Raw genomic sequence first — 27456 nt, 5'->3', positions numbered from 1 at the left:
CAATTATTTTACTCCTATGATGCGCGGCGCAGCACCCGAATTTATTTCCATATTCTGTATTTGTACATAGCGTATATTACCCCTACCACTATCCTTTCTCACTATTGCTCCCCCCCTTTCGTTTCCCTCTCCTTGTCTTCTCCCTCTCCTTTTATTCCCGATAGCCGCAGCTCAGGTGCTTCAGGTTTCGATGACAGATGCCGCGGCTAGCAACAGCTTTTCCTTATATCGTTATTTTATTAATATCCACTGACAACCTAACACTTCGACGACACAATCACCACGGACATCGACACAGCTCCTGGACATGAAAAAATTTAAATCGATCGCGTACTGGCGTAGTGGAAAAAACCCGCGCTCTAGAGAAGTAGTTTTTATTAAAATAATAATAAAAAGAAAGAAAAAGATTTTTGAAGGCCCGGCATCTGCCATCGACACTGAAGCACCTGAGCCGGGGCAGCGGAAATAGAGAGAGGCGAGGATATGGAAGAGAGGATAGGGGGAGAGGTAATATACACAAACTATTTACACAATAAAAAATGTGTACAGGTTGTGCGCGTGATTAGTTCATGATAGAAAGTTCCATGCTTTCGCATTTCTCCACGTAAGCAGACTTAAGTGCCCTCAGAATTTGTTTTTTAAGGAGGGCAGGCCTCAGTCAGGTGTTTTGTAAGGCCTTTTGCCTGCACCCCCCCCCCCCCCCCCGGCTTTTGCACTGTAAGCCAAAATATTCAACAAATAAAAAAATAATTTTTTCAAGGTAGGTGAGCTCTGACAGAATCGTAACTCGGGACAATTTGCCCTGCGTTACGTCTTGCTTTATTTTCGTCCGGACACCATGCAGTTTTATTGCACGAGTCGAAGCACGCCACGGGGATCTCCGGCGCCGGCGACAGCTTTGGCCTACGGTGTGTACTCGGACACTGCGTCCTTGACCGCGTGGAGTCGCTCGAATTCCTTGCCGCACACTCCGGTCGGGTCGTCCATCTCGACGTGGTACAGCGCCACGCCGAAAGAATGCTTGGGGACCAGCAGGTCCAGCCTTCGGCGGGCCTGCGCTCGAACGATGCGGAGAATGGTGACGAAGGCCCACGAATTCGCGGCGCACACGAGGGATCCAATGCTGAGCTAACCACAAGCTTCTTGAAGACTGCGCCAGATTATTAATTATAATTGGTTTTGGGGGAAAGGAAATGGCGCAGTACCTGTCTCATATATCGTTGGACACCTGAACCGTGCCGTAAGGGAAGGGATAAAGTAGGGAGTGAAAGAAGAAAGGAAGAAGAGGTGCCTTAGTGGAGGGCTCCGGAATAATTTCGACCACCTGGGGATCTTTAACGTGCGCTTACATCGCACAGCACACGGGCACCTTTGCGTTTCGCGTCCATCGAAACGCGGCCGCCGCGGTCGGGTTCGAACCGGGTACTCCGGATCAGTAGCCGAGCGCCCTAACCACTGAGCCACCGCGGCGGGTGAGAAATAGAGGCAGAGTCGCTCTTTAATATGTGACATCTGCTTTTTTTGGTTGCGCTGCCTCACCGCCACTTTGGGTTGTAAAAAGAAGAGTGAGTCGTTAAAACCACGTTCGCGTTCTTCAGGCTGAATCATTAAGTCTTGTCTCGCGTATACCCTGCGACTTGTCCCTCGTCAAGACACGCCGCCAATCAGTTTCGTTAATTAACGGGAACCAGATGTACAGCCTTTGTCAAGAGTAACGCGGCTTTCATTGTTTGCTTCTCATTCGAATAGTAGAGTCCTTAAGATCAAAAAGTTCTTGGAACATGAGGACAAGGGTTCTCCTTACTATACATAGATTTACAGCTTGAGGGCTGGCACAATAGCTTCAATATATGAACGAGAAGCAAGCCGTCTAGCCTTGTTACTTTTGGCAAAGGCTGCACAGTACAAGGCAGCCTCAACCTGCCCGCGTTCAGCTAGAGAAATTGGCGGTGGACATTGATATAAATAAATTGGTTTTTGGGAAAAGAAAATGGCGCAGTATCTGTCTCGCATATCTCCGGACACCTCCCCGTTATGGAAGAGATAAAGGAGGGAGTGAAAAGAAAAGAAAGAGGTGCCGTAGTGGAGGGCTCCGGAATAATTTCGACCACCCGGGGATCTTTAACGTGCACTGACATCGCACAGCACACGGCCGCCTTTTGCGTTTCGCCTCCATCGAAACGCGGCCGCCGCGGTCGGGTTCGAACCCGGGAACTCCGGATCAGTAGCCGAGCGGGCTTTGAAGGAACGGTTTTCTGGCCTTTGCAACCTACCTTTTGTGCCATTTGTGCAGGGGTGTCGAACATCACCAGTGTCCGATTGACCCACATTTTCAGAGTAGTAGACTTAAATTTCAGGTCACGGGGATAATCTTTGGAAACACACTTGCCCGGACCACTGCAGCCGCACGCCTGGACGAAAGGAAGGAAGAGGCATTAAGGAGACAGAAAAAAATTTCGCAGAGACACTTAAGACTGGTTACGTGTGGGAATGCGAAAGCATTACTGCCCCCGAGGGCATTGTTTAAGCGTAATGTTTGTACATGCGTTGAAGTTCTTTTCTAGGAGTTAAGTAAAGCCACAGCGTCCTACAGCATTCCCGGTGGTGTCCACGCGCGTATGACACCGCCCAGAACGTTGTACGACGAACGGTTGCATCATAGTTTTGATACCAAACTCTGGAGACGCATACAATTGAAGGGGCATATGTCGTCCGTTCGAACCACTGTCGCAAGCTAGCCGCCAACTCGACTAGCACATGTAGGCTATATGCAACGAGCCATCGTATGACACTACCCGGAACACTGTACGACAACCGTTTGCCTCAAGATTTTGGTACGAATGTCGGGAAAACTGGCGCCGCATTCAGGTCGGCCAGTGAAGTGTGTGTATACGCACATGCATACACATTGTGTGATTCTGTGATTTCTAGGGGTTTAACGTCCAAAAGCGACTCATGCTATGAGGGACGCCGTAGTGGAGGGCTCCGGAAATTATTCTTACCATGACCACACACACACACACAAACACATATATATATACCGGTTGTCTCAGCGAACATTTTCAAAAATTCCTGAAAATATTGGGTTCAATATAGCAAAAAATAGGTGTACGTTCGCACTCTTTGTCCCGGCGGACAGAGAAAAACCCCTCTAATTATCGAGGTAATTAACAAAATCCCACTAACCAACTTTTTAATTATCGTAGCTGGGTGCTTAGTCCCAATTGGTAGTTTGATGCCGTGAACAAGACGATGTCATATGAGTTTCTGAAACGAAGAAATACTCAATTTCTAGAGCCCCGCAGCGGGAAGAAATCCGACGCTTTTTCCTGCACGCGACCGAAACTGGGCGCGCGCTACTCGCCGGAAGTATGGCGTAAGCGAAGCGACCACTGGTGTCGTAATGAATGCAGCGCCCAGTTCGAAACGGGTGTGCTAACTTTCCCCGCTAGAGAACCTCGGCGCTCAGCTTAGTCCGCGGTCGCCGTTGTCGACTGCTTCGTCGCTCGGAGTACGAAAAATTGCAGTCATCGTCTGCTACGCGGCCGTCGCTTGTGGGAACACTGATGGGCGCATCTGCAGACGTTTGTGTGCGTGTGTGCGTGTGCGTGCGTGCGCGTGTGCGCGTGTGCGCGGCGCGCGCCACTTCTGGTATGGCTGCCCGAAGGGTTAATCTTCTGTTTTCTTATTATCGCTGGGCATCAGAAACCACTTCCGAACAAGAAAAGCTTTGTCAGCGTGGCAAGGAGAGCTTGCGCGGCAGTGGCTGTGTGCTATAGCCCAGTTGTTCTTGCGGTTGTGTTGGCCTGTGTTAGCTTCAGTTTCCCGATAGAGCGCAGCCGTTTGCATTTCAGGTATGTACTGTCGTGAGCAAAAGTGGTATACTCCGCTCGGCGCGCGGCGGAGCGAGCGAAAACTGCATCGCAATGCCATCTACAGGCGACGTCTGTGGTCGAGACAAGCGATCAGGAACCCTTCCTAATCTGCAGGCATGTCGCCTGACTCGCTTGGTTGCAACGCCCTTCAGCACGCCGAAATGCCGAGCATCGCCGCTGTAGGAGCGATCCAGGGATCTTCCGCTTAGTTTTCGTTTTGTTTTCGCTGCGATTTCGGTAGATATGTGCTGGCGCGCCGCTCCATGACTGCACAAAATTTTTGCGCCCTGGATCGCTCCTACAGCGGCGATGCTCGGCATTTCGGCGTGCTGCAGGGCGTTGCAACCAAGCGAGTCAGGCGACATGCCTGCAGATTAGGAAGGGTTCCTGATCGCCTGTCTCGACCACAGACGTCGCCTGTAGATGGCATTGCGATGCAGTTTTCGCTCGCTTCGCCACGCGCCGAGCGGAGTATACCACTTTTGCTCACGACAGTACTTGTCTTAGAGGTGCGCGTGTGACAAGGCCAATACAGTGCCAGTGCTTCGTTTCAAATCACTTGAAGTGTGGAAGTGCCGCCTAGGATTAAAAAGTCACGCCGCAGTGTGTGAATTGTGGGAATGGCCGCGCCAGCGCAACTCCAATGCTCCACTGCCGAGAAGTTGGAGATTGTGATCGCTTGTGTGAGCGCGCAAATGGAAGCGGCGCTGGCATCCAGACTATGCTGCCCAACATCCTGGTCGTCGAGTGGCGACTCGTCCCACGTTCGTATCGATATTTAATCGATTTAAGTCTACTGGATCAGCTCATGTTCAGAAGAGGAAGAGACCAGGGGGCTCAACCGACGATTTTGACATAGATGCCATCGCGTACGTTTCTGTCAGGCCAGAAGCATGTACCAGGGAAATCGCTTTGGAAATCAGTTTGGAGGTCACTTGCAAGATAAAGCTGCCACCCCTATCATGTGTGTATGCACCAGGAGCTGACACCGATTGACTTTCAGAAACGGCTCGATTTTTGCAACTGGTGCCCGATTAAAAGTGGTGAAGACCCGGAATTCCTCACAAAGTGCTTTGTACAGATGAAGCCCAATTTTGCAGGGACTTGATCTAACGTCAACTTCTATGTACAATGCGCATTATTGGTGCGACAAGAACCCACATTGGCTACGCCAGTACAAGCACCAAGTAAGATGGTAAGCATATGTTTGGTGTGGCATTTATGGCGGCCGTATGTTTGGTCCTTTCTTCATCGACGGAAACCTCACTGGGAAAAAGTACACAGACTGCGTCCTAAAATGTGCCGTCTCTGAATTTATCTCAGAGCTACCACTGACCGGGTTGAAAAAATGTGGTTTCAGCATGACGGAGGCCCGCCACATTTTTTTCGTTTCGTGGTGCAATTCCCGGAGAGCACCTTTCTCAACTACTAGATTGGGCGGGGGTGAGGGGGGGGGGGGTGGACAACAGCGTGGCCTCCCAGATAGCCCGATTTGTCACCACTGGATACCTTCCTCTGGGGATACGTTAAGAACGAAGTTTTTCAATGCGGAGCCAGCGAACCTCGAAGACCTGATTGAGCGTATCAAGATATCAATCGAAAAGATTCTCCAAGAGATACTCATTTCTGCTTGAATTCCATCAAAGGCCGCATACTACAGTGCACCGCAATGGACGGCAAGCATTCTGAACACGTGATGTGACAACGGCTTCTTTTCATCGCATATTACTAGTTCTTCCCTGGAGTGTTCAAGTGGGGCTGCAACCAACTAAATCCATAAAAGGTACAAATTTCATTCATTTCTGTTTGTTGCACAACTAGAAAGTGCTAAACATCTGTGGACCAGGTTTACTAATTAAGTACTAGCCCTTCTTACAGCACGGGACGTGTCTGATCCAGCACACGGCAATCGTACTGAGCCAGCCGGTACGGAGCAACTCAGTGCTAAAATTGCACTGTTTTCAGTTCGAATCTTTTCATCTACGAAGTCATTCTCATTTATCGTAGCAGTCAAACCGATACGGCATATAAAAGAAATGACGCTTGACTGTAATAATACAATGCATGTCGATATACCGGCACTATTTAACGTTAAACAGCACAATTTGCACACTGTAAGAGAAGAGTACTATTATCCCTTTCACGAAGCTGGTGACGAAAATAAAAAGATAAAAAAACTCTTTCCAGAGTTAACCAGACAAGCAGAGCGGCAGGTGTGCTTATCAGTGTTCCCAGAAGCGACGGCCGCGCAGCAGACGATGACTGTAATTTTTCGTACTCCGAGCGACGAAGCAGTCGACAGCGCCGGCCGCGTTCTAAGCTGAGCGCCGAGGTTCTGTAGCGAGGAAAGACAGCACATGCGTTTCGAATTGGGCGCTGCATTAATTGCGACACGTCACCGGCGGACGCTTCGCTTACGCCGTACTTTCGGCGTTCCTGCGCTCAGTTTCGGTCGCGTGTGCGAAAAAACGTCGGATTTCTTCGCGCCGCAAGGCTCCGCACTTTTTTTTCTTCGTTTCAATAACTGATATAACATCATCTTGTTCACGACATCAAACTCCCAACTGAGGCTAACCCCCCACCACGCCACGGTGGCTCAGTGGTTAGGGCGCTCGACTACTGATCCGGAGTTCCCGGGTTCGAACCCGACCGCGGCGGCTGCGTTTTTATGGGGGAAAAACGCTAAGGCGCCCGTGTGCTGTGCGATGTCAGTGCACGCTAAAGATCCCCAGGTGGTCGAAATTATGCCGGAGCCCTCCACTACGGCACCTATTCTTTCTTCTTTCACTCCCTCCTTATCCCTTCCCTTACGGCGCGGTTCAGGTGTCCAAAGATATATGAGACAGATACTGCGCCATTTCCTTTCCCCAAAAAACCAATTATTATTATTATTATAACCACCCCAGCTACGATAATTAAAAAGTTAATTAGTTGGTGTTTGTTAATTATCTGGATAATTAACGGGGTTTTGCAACATATTTTGTCCGCCAGGGCCGAGAGTGTGATCCTACACCTATTTTGTTTGCTATATTGAACCCAATATTTGCAAGAATTTTCGAAAGTGTTCGCTGAAACGCCAGGTATATTGACGAACGACATGTGCAGGATTCACTGAGGTGGCAGTTTTCGGCTTGCTGTGTGCGTCATACGGCCGCTTGACGTCACCCTATTATTCTTGCCCCCGCTGAGATTTTCTGTGTAATCTGCGAGTACACACACGCTGTCGGCTTTCTCGCAATAAGACTAGTAATGTTTTCGCATAAAAAAGTAAAGACATTTTAGTGTGCTTGCAGCCGTGATTTCTCTAAGAGCCGTGCACGTGAGAAAACGCGACCATGAACAACGCACGCAAACAAGCTCTAACTCACGTTTTTTAGTAGTAAGCAGTAGAAATCAAGAGGAAGAAATGGGCTTGGGCAGGGCGTGTAATGCGAAGGCAAGATAACCGCTGGTCCTTGAGGGTAATGGAGTGGATTCCAAGAGAAGGTGGTGGTAGTGGTTTTATTAAAAGTAATAGTAAAAAGGAAGAAAAAGATTTTTGCTAGCCCCGGCATCTGCCATCGACACTGAAGCACCTGAGGTGGGCCAGCGGAAATAAAGGATAGCAGGCAGAATGGAGAAATGAAAATGAAAGAGGTGAGGGGACAGGAAGAGAGGATAGGGGGAGAAAATACATGCAAGCGTAGCAGGGGAAGGCAGAAAGTTGGGTGGGGGGATGAGATTGAGACGTTTGCGGGCATACGGTGGTCGCAGCTGGCACAGGACAGGGTCAATTGGAGAGACATGAAAGAGGCCTTTGCCCTGCAGTGGGCGTAGTCAGACTACTGGTGATGACGATGAGTAGTAGTCATTGACGGAAATAGCATGGCCTGGTTTTCACACAGCTGCTCATTCGAAAACTGGAAGCAATGAAAAGCGTATTTGTCTATATCGAGGGTTTGTACTATGCAGTTTTAATAATAATTTAATGCATCAATTTGACTGGAGTGCCACTGATGACCGCGACATTCCTAAGCAACATTGGTAATCTGCCCGATATTGGAAATATATTGGCAGAGGCCGGTCCTGAAAATGGCCATAGTAAGGCCAATCATGTCCAATATTGGGCCAATGACCTGTGCTGCATGGGTGCCTTCTGTTCATGTCGTAACGTTACGTTAAGTAAATACGCCTCTTGCACCATCACTATGCAAGCTTGCATTCTTGCGCCACATATGCTCTTATCGAATGCCACAGGGTCATTCCCCGGGTCATTCAAAACAGAACTCTTGCCTTTCGCATTCGCCACTGAACCTTAACCCCAGCAGCACTGCTAATCAGCCCAATATTGGGAATGTAGTGGCAAAAGCCGGTCCTACAAAGGACCAGGGTGAAACCATCTATTTATAATATTGGGCGAATTACTTGTGATGCTTGGGTTTCGTAATCGATACAAACGGCGCCCATTGCAAGGGGGTGAGTGATTTGCAGCACTTACCGCAGCGTAGTCAATCAGGGTGGTCTTGTTCGCGAGGGTGATGGTTTTCAGGTCGAAGTCGTCCCTCATGCGAGATGCGCGCGCATACATGGCCAGCGAGAGCATCAGCAGGCGCCCTCCTTCGGTGATGGACGCCAAGCTAGGCAGGATGGACGCGGTGTTGTTCTGGAGGAGTGTGAGAGGATGGAGCATAGGCTGATTTTGCTCTCCCGCAGGGACTCTTGTTAGAACTCCGTCCAGTGAAGAGTTCTCTTGAAGCCCCAAGCAGCACTCGTAGTTGGCGCAGTATTGGGAAATGTTGGTTTCACACTGGTTTTTTGTACGACCAGTATTTGCCGATATATTCCCAATATTGGGCCAATTATACCTATGCTGCTTGGGGCTAGCCACCCCCCTGCTTTGGCCTGCTGCGCTGAAGCTGCGCGTTGTGCAACCAAAACGGTACACATCATTTCACGTGAATGCCCCGTAATGCACGCCTACCAGCTGGCGCGCCTCCGTTCACTTTCTGTGTCCCTTGTGGCATGCCTCGGTTGTGACGAAGGCGGTCATCTCGACTGTCGCTGAACCTCAAAGCTTCGAAAATATGAGAACTTCAACTGCGAGTACAACACATTCAACTGTGGGCAAGAGGTTATTTACAGGTTGTATAGAATGCATGTACAGTTTATGTCAAAAATATACAGCCCAAGGGGTCCGCTTCTGAGCCCTGCAACGCGGCTCCTCTTGCATGCCCAGGGACCTTAATCTTACGAAGGCGGGAGAAACTCAAGTCCTCAACCCTCCCAAGGTAGCACTGTTAGATGTGCTTAAGAGCCCCCCCCCCCCCCCCCCCCCCCCCCCCCCCCCCCCCCCGTAGAGCTTGGAAGCAAACCTCTTGGGCCGTATATTTTTGACAGGGACTGTGCATGTAAGTGCAAAATACAACACACAGAATACTCACACAACAACGTTATACGATTGCGTAAACTGGCTCGGAGTTCATGGAAAAAAGAAACTATAGTCGGATAAAATCAACAGCGATGCGGTAAACGCTCCCTCAAAGGAGGGCCTCCAACCAATGTCAAAACTCTAACCTCATCGTGACGTCGCAGTCAATCACCTTGCACCGGATAGCCACCCGCGATGTCAAGCTAGTAGTTGCAAGGTGGCTGCCCGAAATGTCATGACAAGTCGATCATAGCTATGGGGACATATTTGGAGGATATCTGCCGCTCCTTTGTTAAGTCCCGTTCGACAGCATGGCCCGCAGGCAGGGGAGGAGGCGGTAAATTTCACTGTCATGTGAACATTCGTCCCTTTTACCTAATGAAGGCGCTGAGGCAGTTTCGGTTGCCCGTCTGTGTCTACCAGCAACAATGGCGGTGTAGGTCTCCAAAACCCCACCAGTTGTCGATGTATTGTTCTCGGTAAAAATTCATTATTTGCCTCTCTCTGGGCGCGTTAATGGTTGTCCGGCGGCAAAAGACGCATTTAATTATGGCTGGAAAAATCGAATTAAAAACTTTGAGATCATTGCGGCGACCCGCATTGGAGAAATGCGGAAGCATTGCGTTGCTTGTACGTATAGACATGCAGTGACGTCAGCGGATGTGACGTCACTGAAATTTCTAGAACGCGAGTTTTTTTCACGACGCCTGTACGCGTTCTATTTTTCATTTTTATTTCTTTTTTATTTTTATTTTTGTTCATTTAGATATTTTAATTCCGACGTCCAGGTGCTATGTCGACGTTCATGGCTGTTGTGACGTCCAAGTGTAATTTCCGCGTTTAATTAATTAATTACACCACATTGACCGAATTTTTCCCACACAGAGATCTCATCATACACTAACACAAACTTTTGCGCAATATCTTCATAGCACGACGCACTCGTGCGGAGAAGCTTTTGCTGACGCGACATAGCCATCTAAAGCTTTCGCATTAAAAATTGGCCTGCCACTCTCTACTCGCACTCATGACGTCGACACCGAGAACGACTGGTTGCCGCCGTTTTGAAGTGAATGGCGATGCAATGCAGCCGCGGTTTTCCACATCCCATTCTTGAAGTTCAGTCAAGCCCACTGGAAGGACGAGCCGGAGATAACTCGAGGAAAGAGTGAGCAACTTCTCGGCAAGGTTATTTCTCCCAGCAACCGCGATTAGCAAGCTGACCTGTGCTGAGTGCGCTCAGGCTTAGGCAAAGCGGCTTAGGCACCGGCCGCCTTGTGCCTTCACTTCAACCCGCTGACAACCAGTAGTTCTGGGCGAAAGCATTTTTGAACGGGAAACCACTTATGAACACAATTTTTTTCGTATAAGATTTCACTATAACAACCAACATATCTGCAGATCGCCCGACGGCAGTCTTGAATTTTTTTCTATTAACGTTTTTGCTATCGTCAAAAGCGTTCCTCATTGGTTTTTTATGGAAGTGTTAACTGTTCGATGCGATCGATAGAAACATTTTAAAATAAAGATTTTGCTACATATCAGAAGAATGGACCTCTACCTTCAATACTACCGCAAACGTATCTTACAATTTTTCAATTCTCAAAATTTTTGTCCGAAATTGCTCGACATGCGTCTGCATGACCACACGCTCACCAAGTTCATGAAGTGCAACCCGGTAAAATCATCGTAGTCGGGGTTTGGCGGGGCGGGATACGTGTCGTTGAGGTAGAATGCTTTCCCGATGTGTATCTTCAAGATGACCATGCTTATGCGAGGGAACGTCCTGTTTAAAGAAAAAACAACAGTGGCCTTCAGGCGCTTACATGGAACTATTTGCACAACACGGCACGCGCATGTTGTATTAAGGTAAAAAATAAGAGGTTCTGATCGCGGTAACCTTAATTTAAGAGTGGACGGCAAGATTGAACGATAATCCTTTCGCGAAAGCAGGCTGCTGAGGGCTCAACCAGTTTAGAGAGAGTGAATCTGCTGAAATCTTAATAATTATAATAATTGGTTTTTATGGAAAGGAAATGGCGCAGTACCTGTCTCATATATATTTAAACACCTGAACCGTGCCGTAAGGGAAGGAGGAAGTGAAAGGAAGGAAGGAAGAAAGAGGTGCCGTAGTGGAGGGCTCCGGAATAATTTCGACCACCTGGGGATCTTTAACGTGGAAAACGCTAAGGCGCTCGTGTGCTGTGCGAAGTCAGTGCACGTCAAAGATCCCCAGGTGGTCGAAATTATTCCGGAGCCCTCCACTACGGCTGCCGCGCTGCCAGCCGTAGTGGCACAATACCACAGACTCTACCCCGGAACATACCCGACGAATATATGCAAGGTCTGCCACACTGCTATAGCAACTTTACCCCACATGCTCTGGGACTGTAGCAAAAACCCTGACGGTGCTAACTCCGGAACCCTCCCGCCGCGGTGGGCCGCTGCCTTGCGCAGCCCCAGTCTCGGTGACCAACCCTGGGCCGTCCAGCAGGCCCGCGAGGCGACGGCGAGGCAACACCTCGAAGTCCCCACGTGGGAGAACTAAGGCCCCGTCGGCGAAAGCTCTGTAGGACTTTTGAATACAGTTGTTACCAACCAACCCTCCACTACGGCACCTCTTTTCCATTGTCCATTTCGCGTCCATTTGTTCGTCTGCCATTGGTCATTCAGATATACCGGCGGCTATCAAGCGTTCGTGAGAAGCGACCCGGCCATTGGGTGGTTGGCGACTGGGCCTCACCATTGGCTGTATATCGCGGCCAATGGCAGCCAGTGACCAGGTCCGATCGTCTGCTATTGACAGTGCGTTGCGATGCACCTCACCATTTGCTGTATATCGCAGCCAACGCCAGCCAATGGTGACGTCCGGTCACTTCCCACGAACGCTGGAAAGCCGCGGGTATATCTGCGTGATCTATTACAGGGGACCGAATAGGATGGTCGTAGCTAGCGCTGCGGAGGGTCACTTGGAGGTCCATAGGAGAGACATTTAGCTGGAGTTACAGTGAACTAGTATGCAGTATTCTAGTTCACTATAGATAGAGTGGAGCTCAGCGGGCTGATGGAGATGACGATGCTGTCAATGGTGACGCTGACAACTGCGGAGAAAGTACATCATACAATAATAATAATAATAATAATAATAATAATAATAATAATAATAATAATTGGTTTTTGGGGGAAAGGAAATGGCGCAGTATCTGTCTCATACATCGTTGGACACCTGAACCGCGCCGTAAGGGAAGGGATAAAGGAGGGAGTGAAAGAAGAAAGGAAGAAGAGGTGCCGTAGTGGAGGGCTCCGGAATAATTTCGACCACCTGGGTATCTTTAACGCAGCCACCGCGGTCGGGTTCGAACCCGGGAACTCCGGATCAGTAGTCGAGCGCCCTAACCACTGAGCCACCGCGGCGGGGCATCATACAATGGTCGCTGTAAATAAATCGTATTACTCAATAGAGCCACGCTTCGGCTGGTTTGTCGCAAAAAAAAATCGCAGCTACCCTTGATAAAATTAATTGTATTAAGTAATTACTTTAAGTGTTGGCAATGCGATAGAATTAGAGGCTGCTGACGCCTTTAAATTGAGTTTTGTGTTATTCGCACATGGTGATGTTTGCGGATTCCTACACCTACGCCTGTCTGCAGACAAGACATCTATCTATCAGGTGCTTTGAGATTTCCCCTTAGGTGTCTCCCACGGGAGGCGTCTCCTGGTCGAAATCAAGAAGGAATGGACTTGACAGGGCATGTAATGCGGAGGCAAGATAACCGATGGTCCTTAAGGGTATCGGAAGGGATTCCAAGAGAAGGCAAGCGTAGCAGAAGGCGGCAGAAAGTTAGGTGGGCGGATGAGATAAATCAGTTTGCGGGGATAGGGTGGCCGCAGCTGGCAAAGTGATAAAGATAATTGGAGAGATATGGGAGAGGACTTTGCCCTGCAGTGGGAGTAGCCAGGCTGATGATGATGATGTCTCGAGGAGTCGAAACGGACGTATATTTGTAAAGTCGTTTTTGGAGACGTCACTTATCTCCATCCAATCAGCGAATTTTGTGACCGACCACACTTTTTTTCTTACCCGATGAGGCTTGTAGTATCACAAGAATAGTATCACAAGAAAAAAAAAGTCTCAAAAAGAGCAAAACGTTCATTTTGGTGTTTCAAGCAGCGTGGTTTTCTGCCGAACTCAGACAAATAGCAGTTTGTAAGGCGGATGAATGCTTCGCTCCGCCTCATGAAGAGCGTGCTTACTTGACTGCTTTTAAAGCCACATCCGCCAGCGCCTGTGCGTTATACTTCTTGGTCACTCCCATTCCTATGGCGCAGTGGTACTCCGGTGTAAGCGGCTGCCTTAGCAGAAAGCGCCTGACCACCTGCAAAAGTTGGCAGGGAGAAACGCTGGGCGTAAGGAAAACTGCGAAATTCCTGCCCTGGCCATCAGTAGCATTAATGCCGCGTGCCACTTAAGTTTCTTCGATTCAGGAGGGTACGGAAAAGTACGAGCCCCATGAAGAAAGCAGACGCAGGACCCGGGCCCGTAGTACGGAACGTTCTAGGTCTGAAGACAGCCACGAAAGAGCCTCAAAACTCAAATATGTTAGGTGGGCGGTTGAGATTAAGAAGTTTCCAGGCATAGGGTGGGCGCAGCTGGCAAAGAACAGGGTTAATTGGAGATACATGGGACAGGCCTTTGCCCTGCAGTTGGCGTAGTCAGGCTGATGATGATGATCGTGGTCAGGACTGGCCAACAGAAGCGAGGCTTCGAGAGTGCTTTGTGACTTTCTCAGATTCAGAGCAATCCGTAATACAGGCCCTGAACTCGAGGCTCGCCCGACACCGGCTACCTCCCATTACCTTCTGTTCCTGGCTGTCCCAGTATGACGGCTCATGGATAATTTGTTCTGAGGCAAAACATCGGTCAGCCGTAGTGGTGGTGTTTTGCATTATCGGAGCATTGACACTGATTCGTCGCATTCCGGTATTTCGCCTTCTGCCCCAGATTGCTGCTTTCCCGCAAGCACTTGCATTCTTTTGAAGTGCTATCTCCTTTATGACTAAAGACATATCGCCTTAATCGAAAGGCTGCAGCCGCGGTCGGGTTCGAACCCGGGTACTCCGACTCAAACAGCACCCCCCCCCCCCCCCCGTGTGCTGTGCGTAGTCAGTTTACGTTAAAGATCATTTCCCTAGAGTGAGACAAATACCGCGGGGTCCGTCATATTTATCAGTGTTTTGTTCCAGTCGTGTTATTTATTTCTACATAGTGTATATACTACCCCTATTCTTTCTTACTATAGCTCCTCCTTTTCTTTCCCTCTCTTTGTCCTTTTATTTGCGCTAGCCGCAGATCAGGTGCTTCAGGTTCCGATGGCAGATGCCGCGGCTAGCAAGATCTTTTCCTTCCATTGTTATTTTATTAATGAATAACCACTAACAACAACGGGAGGAGAGTGGAATCTGCATCGTCCGGGTTCTGGCCAGTCGCTCGCTACATGCGAGGTTTGTCCCCATCAACTTACCCATAGGTAATCCAAGTCAGTGCCCTTGATGTGGGCGAAGTCTTCGTCAGTCCTGTCGATGTTCAGCATGCCGAAGTGGACAAATTTCTCGTCGAAAATGTTGAGCATCGCACGCAGAAGCTTCAAGGTCTCATTCCTCACAATATACCCGATGGTGCTGCGCAGAGCCAAGAAAAAGTCAGAACACCGAGGCCGTCCAGTTGTCGTCAGTCCTGTCGAAGTAGGGGAACTTCGCACGGAAGATGGCGCTCATCGAATCACACCGCTAAAGGGCGCTAAATGGCAGCTTACTCCCCTTTTTACACCGTTCTGTTTAGAGTGTATGCAGTGTCCGGAGAATGCAGTCATAAGTAGCGCTTTTATGAGGCAAAAGGCTTGCATATATATACTTTAGGTGTTCCTTTGTTTATGTTGTACCAAAGCAAGGCTGAATGGTGGGCCAGTTGGTATATGACATGTCTGAGAATAATTTTCACCAGCCGAAAAAAGACGAGAGACAAGAGGAGAACGTACACAGGACAAGGCTGGCCTAACCACTGACATCTTTATTGTGCGCATTCCGTAGAGCAGCCGTCACGCATGTACCAAGCCAATACAGACGTGTAATCACTCAAGAAGTCAATCTCTTTCGTTGTCAGCATAATCGAGGGGGAACTGACGCAAGCATCACCATGTTTATCTATCAGATAGGCCTAAAAAATTTCACGTGCCTTTCTTGTTTTGGCTTGCCTCATGCGTGACGGTTACTCTACGGAATGTGGACAATAAAGATGTCAGTTGTTAGTCCAGCCTTGTCCTGTGTAGGTTCTCTTTGTCCGTCGTGTATACTCAGCTGGTAAAAATTGTTCTTCGACATATTGTACTAAAAGCGGCTGCAAGTGACTGCTCGGTACAAGCCCCATGTATTTAGCTGATATTACTGCAGTCAGTTCGCGTGGTATCAAAATGGTTGAACGAGAAGCATAGCTCTGCATAGAAATCGAGGCTTCTTTCCTGCCAGACAGACCACACGCAGCAGAGAAGTCATAAGGGACATGGTTCTAGAAGCCGCTGCGCCTACACTGAACATGCATAAGGCCAAGAAGCCTCTGGCACTGACACTGGAATACGTTATCTCTCTTCGTACCGTCTGCCTCCGCAAACATATAAGATATAAAGCAGCGATCGAGTCCTTGACGGGGGCTGTAGTACTGGAACTAGCCATAACGACACCGTCTGTACTTCACTGTCTCCGAAAACCAAACGACAATAAAGGAATTCTAAAATACGCGCAAGATGAGGATCACTGAGCCCGTTGTCCAAGCGTCGACGTAAACACTTAAACAGCGCCAAAGAAATGGGCCCATGGTTCGTAACGCGGGTTCGTGAGAACGTAGGGTTTGCTGCAAACGAAACTTCTCACGTATTTGCTGCTACTGGAACGGGATCTCCTGTGCAACTAGACATCCTGAGCACTGGGAAGTTCATCGTAACCGCACTAATTATGGTGAACAAATGTTACGACACACAGTACCAAGTGTATTAAATTATTTTTTTCGCAAAGAAGTTGATGTGATGAGCATTTCGAAAACAGAATTCAGAGATTTATTCCTTTAGTTGTTTAGAAATAGGGTTGAAGAAAGGGTAATTACTTTTCTCTTTCTCAAATGCTACAGTTGTACTACCTATGCACTACCTTTTATGGAATTTTTTTTCTCAGGTTTGATCTGTATGCTCTGTGTACATGTTAATTCTTCTGTTTCGCTTTATAACTGCTGTTCTTTCAAATCTTTGAAGTATTTTCAATCATGCATACTTACACTACGTTTCGTACCTATACATTTCACGGAAATTGTCTTTCACCAATTTTAGTGATGTATAAAATATCCATCAAAACGTGTTTTTTGTGTGTGTGTATGCTGATCTGTATATGCATATTATATGAGCTGCTATTGCCTATGTAAACAAGGGGGGTGGGAGCCTGTCAAGTTGCTGTTCAGCAGCTTTTTCTTCCATCTCCCCATGTTTTGTACAAACATGAAAATAAACCGTATTCGTATTCGTATAATACCCCTGTCACACGGGACGTTGAATGTCATTAGCAGCGAATGACATTACGTTTGAATGGCGTTTTTTTCTCTGCTACACGGGCACAGTCAATGACATTCACAGCTAACGACATTCGCCCATTGAATGAGTTTCCCGAACTCATGCACGCGCGATCTGTGTAATCTCGACGACAGCGGCTTGGCGAAAAATTACAAAACTGATTAGTGAGAACAAAACGTATTCAAAGAAAACTTTATTTTAATTGCTGAAATGAACTTTTGAATCATTTTTTGATGTAAAATAAGGTATTTGAAGCGATTTGCGCAACTACACTCTTGTTCCCAGTCGCCGCCAGTTACTGTAGAGACGGCCGCGTTTGTTTACAAACCGTCCTCCATCTTGCCGGAGTAGCGTGGTCGTCACTCCATTTGCCTTCAGTGCTCGCAATAGAAAACAACTCTGCAGCTTCGCCAGCCCAGCAGAAGGCGTGTGAACAAGCAATGTTCGCTTGCACTGTTGCTCATCAGCGACTGTCAAGAATTCGGCACCAATTTCGCAGCCCTCCATAGTGCCGACAGCGGGAGGAAGTGCGGGCGGCATGTACGGGAGGGATCGTGAGCGGCTTTGAGCCTGTCTTGCTTTGGATATTTCAGTGGATTGCTTGTTGACTATTGCTGCCGCAAGGCGTTGCAAAAAATTTTAAAGAGTCTATTAATGTGTAACAGTGTGATACTAGCAATAAACATAAAATATGTGTATGAAAAACATGATTTGTAACGTTCTGCTGTCATAGCAGTTAGCCGATGGACATCGCCATCATTTGCAAATGCCGTTTTGTGTACCCGTAGAACGGGAACGCCAGCAGGCAATGACATTCGTTGTGAATGTCATTCGCTGCGAATGACATTCAACGTCCCGTGTGACAGGGGTATAACACCGCGGGGTATGAGGTGTCGCGGGATATCCTTCGCAGAAAGGAGCCCTCTAGAGGTCTTGAGGTAGAGAGATGTATACAATTGGCCGTGCAATACAACGTATCGTCCTTCGCCACGGTGAACCGTTACCGCATGAATTTGTTCCATGGCCTATTATCATGTTTCGCTGAACCCGCGCGGAGTCCGAGCTCAAGCCTAGATCCATTTACTCAAGCAGAGCACAGGTAATCGGGCCAATATTGCAAATGAATGGCTTCACACTGGTCCTGCGTAGGGCCAGGCATTGCCAATAGATTTCCAATATTGGCCCGATTACCTGCGCTGCTAGGGTAAACACAAAGAAAGAAGAAAGTGGACCCATACATACGCCACGACTCAAACTCGGAGCAAGCTAAGTTTCTGCCAAAAACGAGATATGTGCACTGACTACTACTACTTCCTACTACTACTTACTTACTACTGCTACTACTGGAACCAGCAACACAGCCCAACGGTGTAGCTCTGCGCTGCCTGGAGAGATGCGAAAGGGACGGTCTCTACGCTCGGTGGAATTGTAAGAAGTGCACGTGAATCGCCCCGTTAATGTGTTCTTGAGCATGCATATATATATATATCTGGGTCCGACGGCCACTAATGACCGCGCACCCCAAAATGGCTTCGAGTGTCTACAAAACCGTTCGCAGACGCGAGAAGTATGAAAGGCAACGATTTCCTAAATCTAACCGTGCTGACCATAAGTTTTAGAAGTATGCCAGCTTTCTGAAAAAAAATGACTTCCTTAGCACGTCCGCCTTTACTAAACCGTTAGGCATCGGCGCCAACTATGACGTTGCGACTCTTGCGTCTAATGATGGATTCTTTATCGGCGTTATTTGAGTCTATCCATCTCAGCAATGTTGTGACAATTTTTTAGATTGGAAAGAGCTACTCTTGTGTGAACTTTTCGTACCTTCCCCCCTTCGTAATCTCCTCGGTGATGTATTCGCCGCGGTGGCTTAGTGGCTACGGCTGAGGCCAAGGATACGGGATCCAATCCATGGGCCTCGGTGGCCGTATTTTGGAGTAGGCAGAACAAATAGAAACGCCCATGCGCCGTGCGATGTCGGCGAAGGTAAAACATTTCTAGTGGTCGAAATTAATCCGAAGCCCTCCATTGTATGGCACCTCTCACAGCTTACATGCACTTTTGAGACGTTGAACCTCTCATATCATATCTTTAAAGCTGTGGGGTTCGAGAGATTAAATAAAGTGCAATGGCTAAGCTTGAAAGAGAAATATATATATATATATATATATATATATATATATATATATATATATATATATATATATATATATATATATATATATATATATATATAGTGATTATTTATTTAAAATAACAAAAAGGGAAGGTAAAAGATGTTTGCTCACCCCGGCATCTGCCATCACTAATCGGCGGCACCTGAGCTGGGGTAGCGGAAATATAGGATAGCAGGCAGTTTGAAGAAGTGAAACAAAAGAGGTGAGGGGATAGCAGGAAAGAGATAGGGGTGAGGGCATATATACACTATTTACAAGTCAAATGTTCAGGCCGCGCGCGTTCAGCCGCCGCGGCCGCCGGGCGGGAGAGAGGTGTGTCGCCGATGAGGAGGCGGCCGGCTGCGTTGGGTCGCCGCGTCGTCTCCAAGGGGGAGGTGCCCGTGTCGTCGCCGCTAGGCGCCGCCTGGAATGCGGATGGCTGCGCGCGTGCGCCAACAAACAGAAACCACCGCGACACACGCGCACAGCACTTGTACACAACAGCTGGTGTGGGGCGGCCAGCTGTTTTAAGCGTCCGAGGTAGCACAAGTGGAGCGTTCAGTCCCTGCCTAACACTACCTGGCGCAGAACAGACGGGCCTGATCTGTTCGAGAAAAGCACACAAGCTCACCATTGTTCGCTCACGGGTGCGCGCACTGCCCTGCGGCCACAACAGCGTCTTGAGCGAGTCTGGTAGGATGCCCAGCGCCCTGTAGGCCGCGAGCATATCAAGAAAAAAATTGGAAAATTGGTTTTGAGGAAAGGAAATGGCCCTGTAACTGTCTCATATATCTCGATGTACACCCGAACCGCGCCGCAAGGGGAGGGATAAAGGAGGGAGTGAAAGAGGAAAGAAAGAGGTGCCGTAGTCGAGGGCTCCGAAATAATTTCGACCACCTGGGGATCTTTAACGTGCACTGACATCGCACAGCACACGGGCGCTTTAGCGTTTCGCCTCCATCCAAACGCGGCCGTCGCGGTTGGCTTCGAACCCGGGTACTCCGGCTCAGTAGACGAGCGCCCTAATCAGAGCCGTAAGTCCAGAATTGAGTCCGCTTACCCTAAAGCCATGGAGGTGCCCATTGTAGTCATATTGTAGGTTTTGGCGGCCTCTTTGAGCGCTTCGAAGGCCTTCTTGCCATGGGTGGGCATTATTTTTCGTCGTTTAACGTTGTAATGTACGTCCGTGTAGAAGATGTAGTCACACAGGCCGTCCGGAGGAACCATGGCTATGTCTACGCCGGATGCACCGAAGGTGCAGGTCATTCGTACCCCTGCAAAAGGGTGTCGGCGGCGGAAAAGCAGGAGAAAAAATAAGAGAAATAAAGGACTACAGTAATGGACCGCTGTTAATAATGGGTAATGGGTAATCGTTAACGTTGGGCAATAAGGGTAATAATGGAGGCTAATTTAATCAGAAAAAAGCAGTCGCAATGTGTCGGCCAGCCTTCCTTGTCGGTTGATAAAGAGGTTTCATTTCTAGATAATCCATGATTTTTTTGGCTTGGGGTAATCAGGTGGAATGGGAGGGGAGGAAGGAATAGGCTTTTGTCCGTTGTCTAGCTCGCTCTGTACCACCCACAACCCAATGGGCAGTGAAACTGCCTCGGACGTACTGTGGACGTCTAGGACATCCGTGGGACGTCAAGTAGAGTTTCATTGTCCATTGGAAACTAATGAGGTATAGTATATGGACCGCACATCACGGAACGAATTTAGTGCGCTATTATTTCCCTAAAGAACGTCAGCGAGAAAGCTGATAGAACCAGTGCACATTGAAAGGCTGCTGCAGCAGTTCGCCGTGTGGACAGGCAGGAAGAGACTTTCATGCCCCCGATGTATAGGGCGTGCGGCTCTTTATGCCTTTCAGCTTGTTTATACAGGCGGCCTGCAATGCTGCACAGTCGTGCGGTCGCTCGGCACTACAGGATCTACACAAAGTTGGTCGAAGCGCTGTTCAGTTGAGTGCGTACGAGCATTAGAAAGGCACTTACTTTTAACTGGCCCAGTCGTAGTGGTACTTCTTCGAGTAGCCATAGCTGCTGACGCATCGCCAGAGAGGACACAACTATCAGATGACAACGATGAAGATAAATAACCAGCGAATTACAGCGTGACGCAGGCTGCAGCCTTCACGGTTGGCGGGACTGCCAAGCTTGTTTACTGTAGCCGCATGTCACTTTGTGCCCAGCGAAATAACCGTAGGCTCACGTTTCAACCCGGTTGAAACTGTGCACTTAGCATTTAACGAGGTGTACATGTCAGGGTCCCTCTTTGCCGTTTAAGCATAAATCATAAATGCAGGATCGGCACTTATCAATTCAGTAAATATAGCATATATGCTCAGGACACGAATTCTGTGAATGTGTGCGATTAGTTCACAAATACCGCACGAGTTGGCCAAGTGGAGCTAGCAACATCTCCGAAGCTTCATGAATCACTTCGTCACCGGGTTGCCGTTCGTGGTTTGACCTTGCGAGTCTTTTTTTTAAGGCTCAGCGCAGTTTAAGCAGGCTAATCAAGGGAAAAATCCGCTGGTACTGTCTAAATGCTTACGATCTTTCCACAGCAAGGCTTCACCAACCCTTACAAAAATTTCTTTACACAGTCTATAGGCTATCCATAAACTGCTGTACATAAAGTCTACAGACTCTCTATAGACAAACCGTAGAGAACAGTCTATATGCAATACAAATCTTTTAGGCAGTCTATAGACAATCTATGGATTTAGGGCCATACACTTTTAGTGGACTTTTGCCTATAGACAGTCTATAGGCTATGATTAGACCAAAATAAATATAGGGAAAAAAATAGAGTCTATAAGGAGTCTATAAGAAGTCGATAGACCGTCTGTAGACCATTTTTATAAGGAAATTAACGCTTCGCGGAGTGCACATAACGAGATAGTCAAACCACTTACACGTTTCGGCCTCAGTTGATGTATTAACTGTCGATCCTTTGTGAGAAACAGAAAACGGATAAGCCCGTTAAGAAACCAACGAACCACATAACAAATTCAGTATTTACGAAACACGCGCAACAATGACGTTAACAACGACTGTGACAAATTGCACCTACTTTGAAACGCTTAGCGCTGCGCGGAAAGTAGGACAGGGGGGGGAGGGAGACAACTGAGATGCACAGGATGCAGTGCTTGTCTCGGCATTGAGTTCGTACTTGCGTACAAACACAACGAATTCGTATCCACGCGCATGCATAAAAACCCAGTGCATGCGGCGGCTTCTTCAGAAGCTCTGGTTTCTTACGGTAGTTTCGTTTAGAGACCATAATTTCTTTATGTATTTATTCAAAATGCTCCTGAAGGTCTTCGAAGGAGGGTATTACCTACATGGGGGGGGGGGGGGGCAAAAACATAAAATGCAGAGTATACAAATATACTCATTGCATAAAAAGAATGAGAGAACAGTGTGTTAATAGACAACAGATAACATATGCATCAAAGCAGAATATAGGCACCAATAGATAAAGTACGACAAAAGCCACAACAAAACAAAAAAAAAGATTAAATAAAATTTGAAAAATTTGGGAGACGTTAAACAAGAAAAGACAACCACATGCCTGCCGCTTGTGGGATCCGTGCCCAGAACCTCCGCACGTCACTCACGGTGCTCTACTGACTGAGCTACGGCGGCTGCTGTCCCACTTCTCTTTTTTCCTTTTTTTTTTCTCACGCTCAGTTTCTTTTTTCCGCACGCCTTTTCCTGACATGCAGTAAAAATATCACCTGGCATCTTCAGCAGCGTCCTTAATTAAGATCAACGGTCGTTTTCATTGCCACCGAAATAATTTCCACTCCCATATTACAGCCTGCTCTTCCTTCAGCGGCCGTGAAAATGTTACGGGGCTGCACACGCTCATTGTCGCCTGTCCTGGATATAAGGGCGTAAATTTGCTTCCAGTGTTTAAATTCTACTGAGAGTAAATCTTTAAATGTTTCCTTATGCAATATTACTCGTAGACCCGTGTTGGTAGCAACACTCCCACTTATTCCATGTACATTATCTGCCTCTGAAGCTGCAACCACGTACGCTAAGTTCCCGGACCCTACAAAAGCTCTTGATCGTGGGTCCGAACATTGTTTGCGATTTTAGGTGGTACGCGTGTAAGTTAAATAAACTAAAACTGAAACACGCCTCGCCTCACAAAACATTGAGCGGCGACAGAGCAACGACCCCGAAGCTCGCTGCGTGCACCTTGAGCGTTAAGCCTTGCTTTGTATTTTCTTGACCTCTTTCACTCTTTCTTTTACGACACTCCAGTGAACGGCTCACTGCGTACCTCGACTTGATGCCGCCCATTATGTGTGCAACATGCGCATGCAGGCGGGGACTGCAGAATGCTTACTCAACACTCTCAGCAGTTGAGAAGTTGAGTTGAAAACCGGTTACTTACTCGAACCCGACCGCGGCGGCTGCGTTTTTATGGAGGCAAAACGCTGAGGCGCCCGTGTGCTGTGCGATGTCAGTGCGCGTTAAAGATCCCCAGGTGGTCAAAATTATTCCGGAGCCCTCCACTACAGCATCACTCTCTTCCTTTCTTCTTTGACTCCCTCCTTTATTGCTTCCCTTACGGCGAGGTTCAGGTGTCCAACAATATATGAGACAGATACTGCACCATTTCCTTCCCCCAAAACCAATTACTATTATTAAAACCGGTTACTGGGTTCATGTAAACACCGCAGAGTCGTGTCCGGGAGTCGAGGGAGCGAGTCCAGTCAACTCCGCTGCAGGGTGTGGGTTGACGCGCTCGACCCCAACGGCAGATAGCACGTAAACGGGATCGAGTCGAAGAGTCGGGTTAGTAGGAGGGGAGATAATGAATGCGAACCTGTTCTTCGCTTGCGCCGTCATGCCTCCGAGACAGCGGTGCTGTTCCGCTATCTCGGAGGCTGCCGCTGCCGTCTCCTGCCGCCTACTCGACGCTTGGTGTCGCTGTAGTTGAACCGGTTTCGACTCGCTAAAATCGGGTTCCTGTGAACGCGCAGTCAAGGTGGGCTGACCTTGCTCAACCCGATCCTCTGACTCGACCCGCCGCTGTTGGGTTCATGTGAACGAGGCTATAGCCGTATTCGTGTTTACAGTGCAGGGCTTCTATTACCATTGTACGGTTCGACGACCAGAATTGTTGTGCATTTTTAACAGACTCAGACGCATTCGTAGCACAGAAAGACAGGACATGAAGAAGAATGGTCAAGACGACGCTCGGTTTTTGTATCGACTTCCTGCTCCTTTATTCCGTGTCAGTGTGTCAGCAATTAGCCCAAAATTCCACTTTGCACGCGTCATAAAGCAGTCTTCCAAAGCCGGGTTATTAAAACGTTCAAAAACACGTGTTCGCCGAGCATAAGTCGTTTCAAAGTTGCCGCTATTCTGAGATGACAATAATAATAATAATTGGTTTTTGGGGAAAGGAAATGGCGCAGTATCTGTCTCATATATTTTGGACACCTGAACCGCGCCGTAAGGGAAGGGATGAAGGGATAAAGGAGGGAGTGAAAGAAGAAAGGAGGAATAGGTGCCGTAGTGGAGGGCTCCGGAATAATTTCGACCACCTGGGGATCTTTAACGTGCACTGACATCGCACAGCACACGGGCGCCTTAGCGTTTTTCCTCCATAAAAACGCAGCCGCCGCAAAAGCCATAAACGCTGCGGTCCCTTCTTCTCTTACCTGACGAAGTAGACTTTTTCGTCCTAGGAATGTATCCTGAACCGCCGGTGCCGGAGGAGCCGCCACCACCGCTGATGTCCTCATCGTCCTTGTCTGCAATTCAACCAAGCGAAACACAGTGGGTGACTCACTTTCACTTAACAGAAGTAGGACCATTGGAAAAAGTGGATGATTTAGCGTGGTTAGGTCAAATGCCAATTAGGTGCGCTATAACTACGGCCTTCACTTCACTTTTGGTCTGAGGCTCGGTTTTCAAGCTCAAGCAAGCTTCATACATCATCATCCTCATCACATCAACCTGACTACGCCCACCGCAGGGCAAAGGCCTCTCCCATATCTCTCCAATTAACCCTGTCCTTTGCCAGCTGCGGCCACCCTATCCCTGCAAACTTCTTAATCTCTTCCGTACACCTTTCTGCCACCCCCTGCTACGCTTGCCTTCTCTTGGAATCCACTCAGTTACCCTTAAGGACCAGCGGTTACCTTGCCTTTGCAGTACATACCCTGCCCAAGCCCATTTCTTCCTCTTGATTTCGACTAGGATGTCATTAACCCGCGTTTGTTCCCTCTCCCACTCCGGCCGCTTCCGGTCTCTTAATGTTACAACTATGATTTTTCTTTCTATGTCCCGCTGCGTTGTCCTTAACTTCAGTTGAAGCCTTTTCGTTAGCCTCCGCGTTTCTGCCCCATAGGTGAGTACCGGTGAGATATAGCTGTTATATACTTTTATTTTAAGGGACATTGATAAACTGCCTTTCATGATCTGAGAGAACCTGGCGTAAGCACTGCACCCAATTCTTATTCTTCTAGTTATTTCCCTGTCATGATCTGGATCAGCGGTCACTCCTGCATTCTTTACCACTTCCAGCACCTCGCTACCAATTGTGAACTGCTGTTCTCTTGCTAGACTGTTGAACAACCAATAGTATATATATATATATATATATATATATATATATATATATATATATATATATATATATATATATATATATATATATATATATATATATATATATATATATATATATATATATATATATATATATATATATTTAAGAGAAGTGGGCACTTCTACAAAGACACTTTTATTTATCAACGTTTCGACCGCGGTGAAGAAGACCGCACCGCGGTCGAAACGTTGATAAATAAAAGTGTCTTTGTAGAAGTGCCCACTTCTCTTAAATCTTTATTCTGCGGAGCCAACGCAACCTACGTTCGCAATATATATACATACGTTGAACATTACTTTGGTTTTCTGCATGTTAATTTTTAGACCAACCGTTCTGCTCCGCCTGTCTAAGTCATTGATCATGCTTTGCAGTTCATCTCCTGAGTGACTCAGCAAGGCAACGTCATCAGCTAGTCGCAGATTATTTAGATATTTTGCCTTAACTTTTCGTTAATGTTTTGTTTTGCTAACTCCGTTGTTTTATTTCTTTTTTAAATTTATTTATTTTAGTTTTGACCTCCAGATGCTATGTCGACGTCTGTGGCTATTGCGACGCCCAAGTCTAACTTTCGTGTTTAATTAATTAATTGCAATTCATCAACCAAATTTTTTCGCACAGCAACATCTCGTCACGCACTATCTAATACAATCAAACTTATTCAGATTATATCTTTGTGGGACGACGCAATCGTGCGGACAACTTTTGCTGACGCGACCTAACCGTCTAATGCTTTCGCATTAATAAACACCCGGCAAAAATCAGGTGCCTTCAGTTCTGTGTTGCACTCACGGCCGGAAGTATCCGAGGACATAACGAAGTACGTCAGTCCAATTAGCAGAATCAGCCCCACGATGCACGCGGCCGTCAGAAGGGCCATATTCGACCGGCTCTTGCCTTCCGCGGCACCGGCTCTGGGAGCGTCTCTGCGGGAAACAATATCGGGAAGGGCGGCCGCTATCTTTTGGCCACATTAACATCGGTCGAAGTTAATCGCTTGGAGTGCTAAGTTCTCGACAAACACCGTCTTCACTTTTGGGATCAGGAGAGCTTTATAGAGTGACTGAACAGCAGAAAAAACAAACTTGAGCGCCTTAACCACACTCGCAAAAAAAGAAAATGAGATAGCATTTTGGTTGCCTGCTATGATGCCTGAAATAAGTGTCTAGTGTTTCTTGTCATCTTTCCGCCAATGTTCCGGTTGGAACCAGTTCCGTTGCCCTTATATCTGGTATCTTATCTTTACTAAGGAAACTTAAAACGTCATTCAAGAACTCATCTGAAGGTATCCATCGCATCTTGTCCGCTATTTTTTCGCAATCCCTTTCATCTGGTTTGGTTGCACGTGACTGGCGCCTGGCTAAGGTTGTGCCTATTTTCAAGTCCGGTGACCTTTCTTTAGCACTCAATTATCGACCAATTTCATTAACTAGCACGATTTGTAAACTCATTGAACACGTGATTCATTCGCAGGTTTTTAAATTTCTAGAACAACACAACATCATCTTTAAATACCAACATGGCTTCCGTAAATTGTACTCGTGCGAAACGCAACTTGCTGGTTTCATCCACGAACTTTATTCATCTGTTGATGCTGGAATTCAAGTCGACTCCATAATTCTCGATTTTTTCCAAAGCTTTCGACAGGGTTCCTCATAACCGGTTATTAACCAAATTAACACTTCTTAATATTCACCCTCTTGTTATTGCATGTGTTAGATTTTCTCTGTTCCAAGTTTCAGTTTACCACTGCTAATAACCATAACTCG

At 47.6% G+C, this 27456-nt stretch overlaps 1 protein-coding gene across 1 annotated transcript; it reads right to left on the bottom strand.

Annotated features, from left to right (window-relative positions):
* Positions 1–756: 756 nt before the first annotated feature.
* On the bottom strand, positions 757–26608 carry LOC144110434 (uncharacterized). Its single transcript, XM_077643333.1, has 11 exons — positions 26480–26608; positions 24738–24830; positions 21969–22004; positions 21043–21087; positions 20109–20322; positions 14805–14961; positions 13537–13658; positions 10939–11068; positions 8353–8517; positions 2274–2411; positions 757–1053 (listed from the first exon to the last, which is right to left on the bottom strand). The coding sequence occupies exons 1-11, from the start codon at positions 26565–26567 to the stop codon at positions 904–906; spliced, it is 1338 nt and encodes a 445-aa protein (XP_077499459.1). The 5' UTR covers positions 26568–26608; the 3' UTR covers positions 757–903.
* Positions 26609–27456: the final 848 nt, after the last annotated feature.

Source organism: Amblyomma americanum, chromosome 11, assembly GCF_052857255.1.
Source record: "Amblyomma americanum isolate KBUSLIRL-KWMA chromosome 11, ASM5285725v1, whole genome shotgun sequence".
Classification (NCBI taxonomy): domain Eukaryota; kingdom Metazoa; phylum Arthropoda; class Arachnida; order Ixodida; family Ixodidae; genus Amblyomma; species Amblyomma americanum.
Note: the sequence above shows the minus strand (reverse complement) of the source record. Positions and strands in the feature narration are given on the sequence as shown.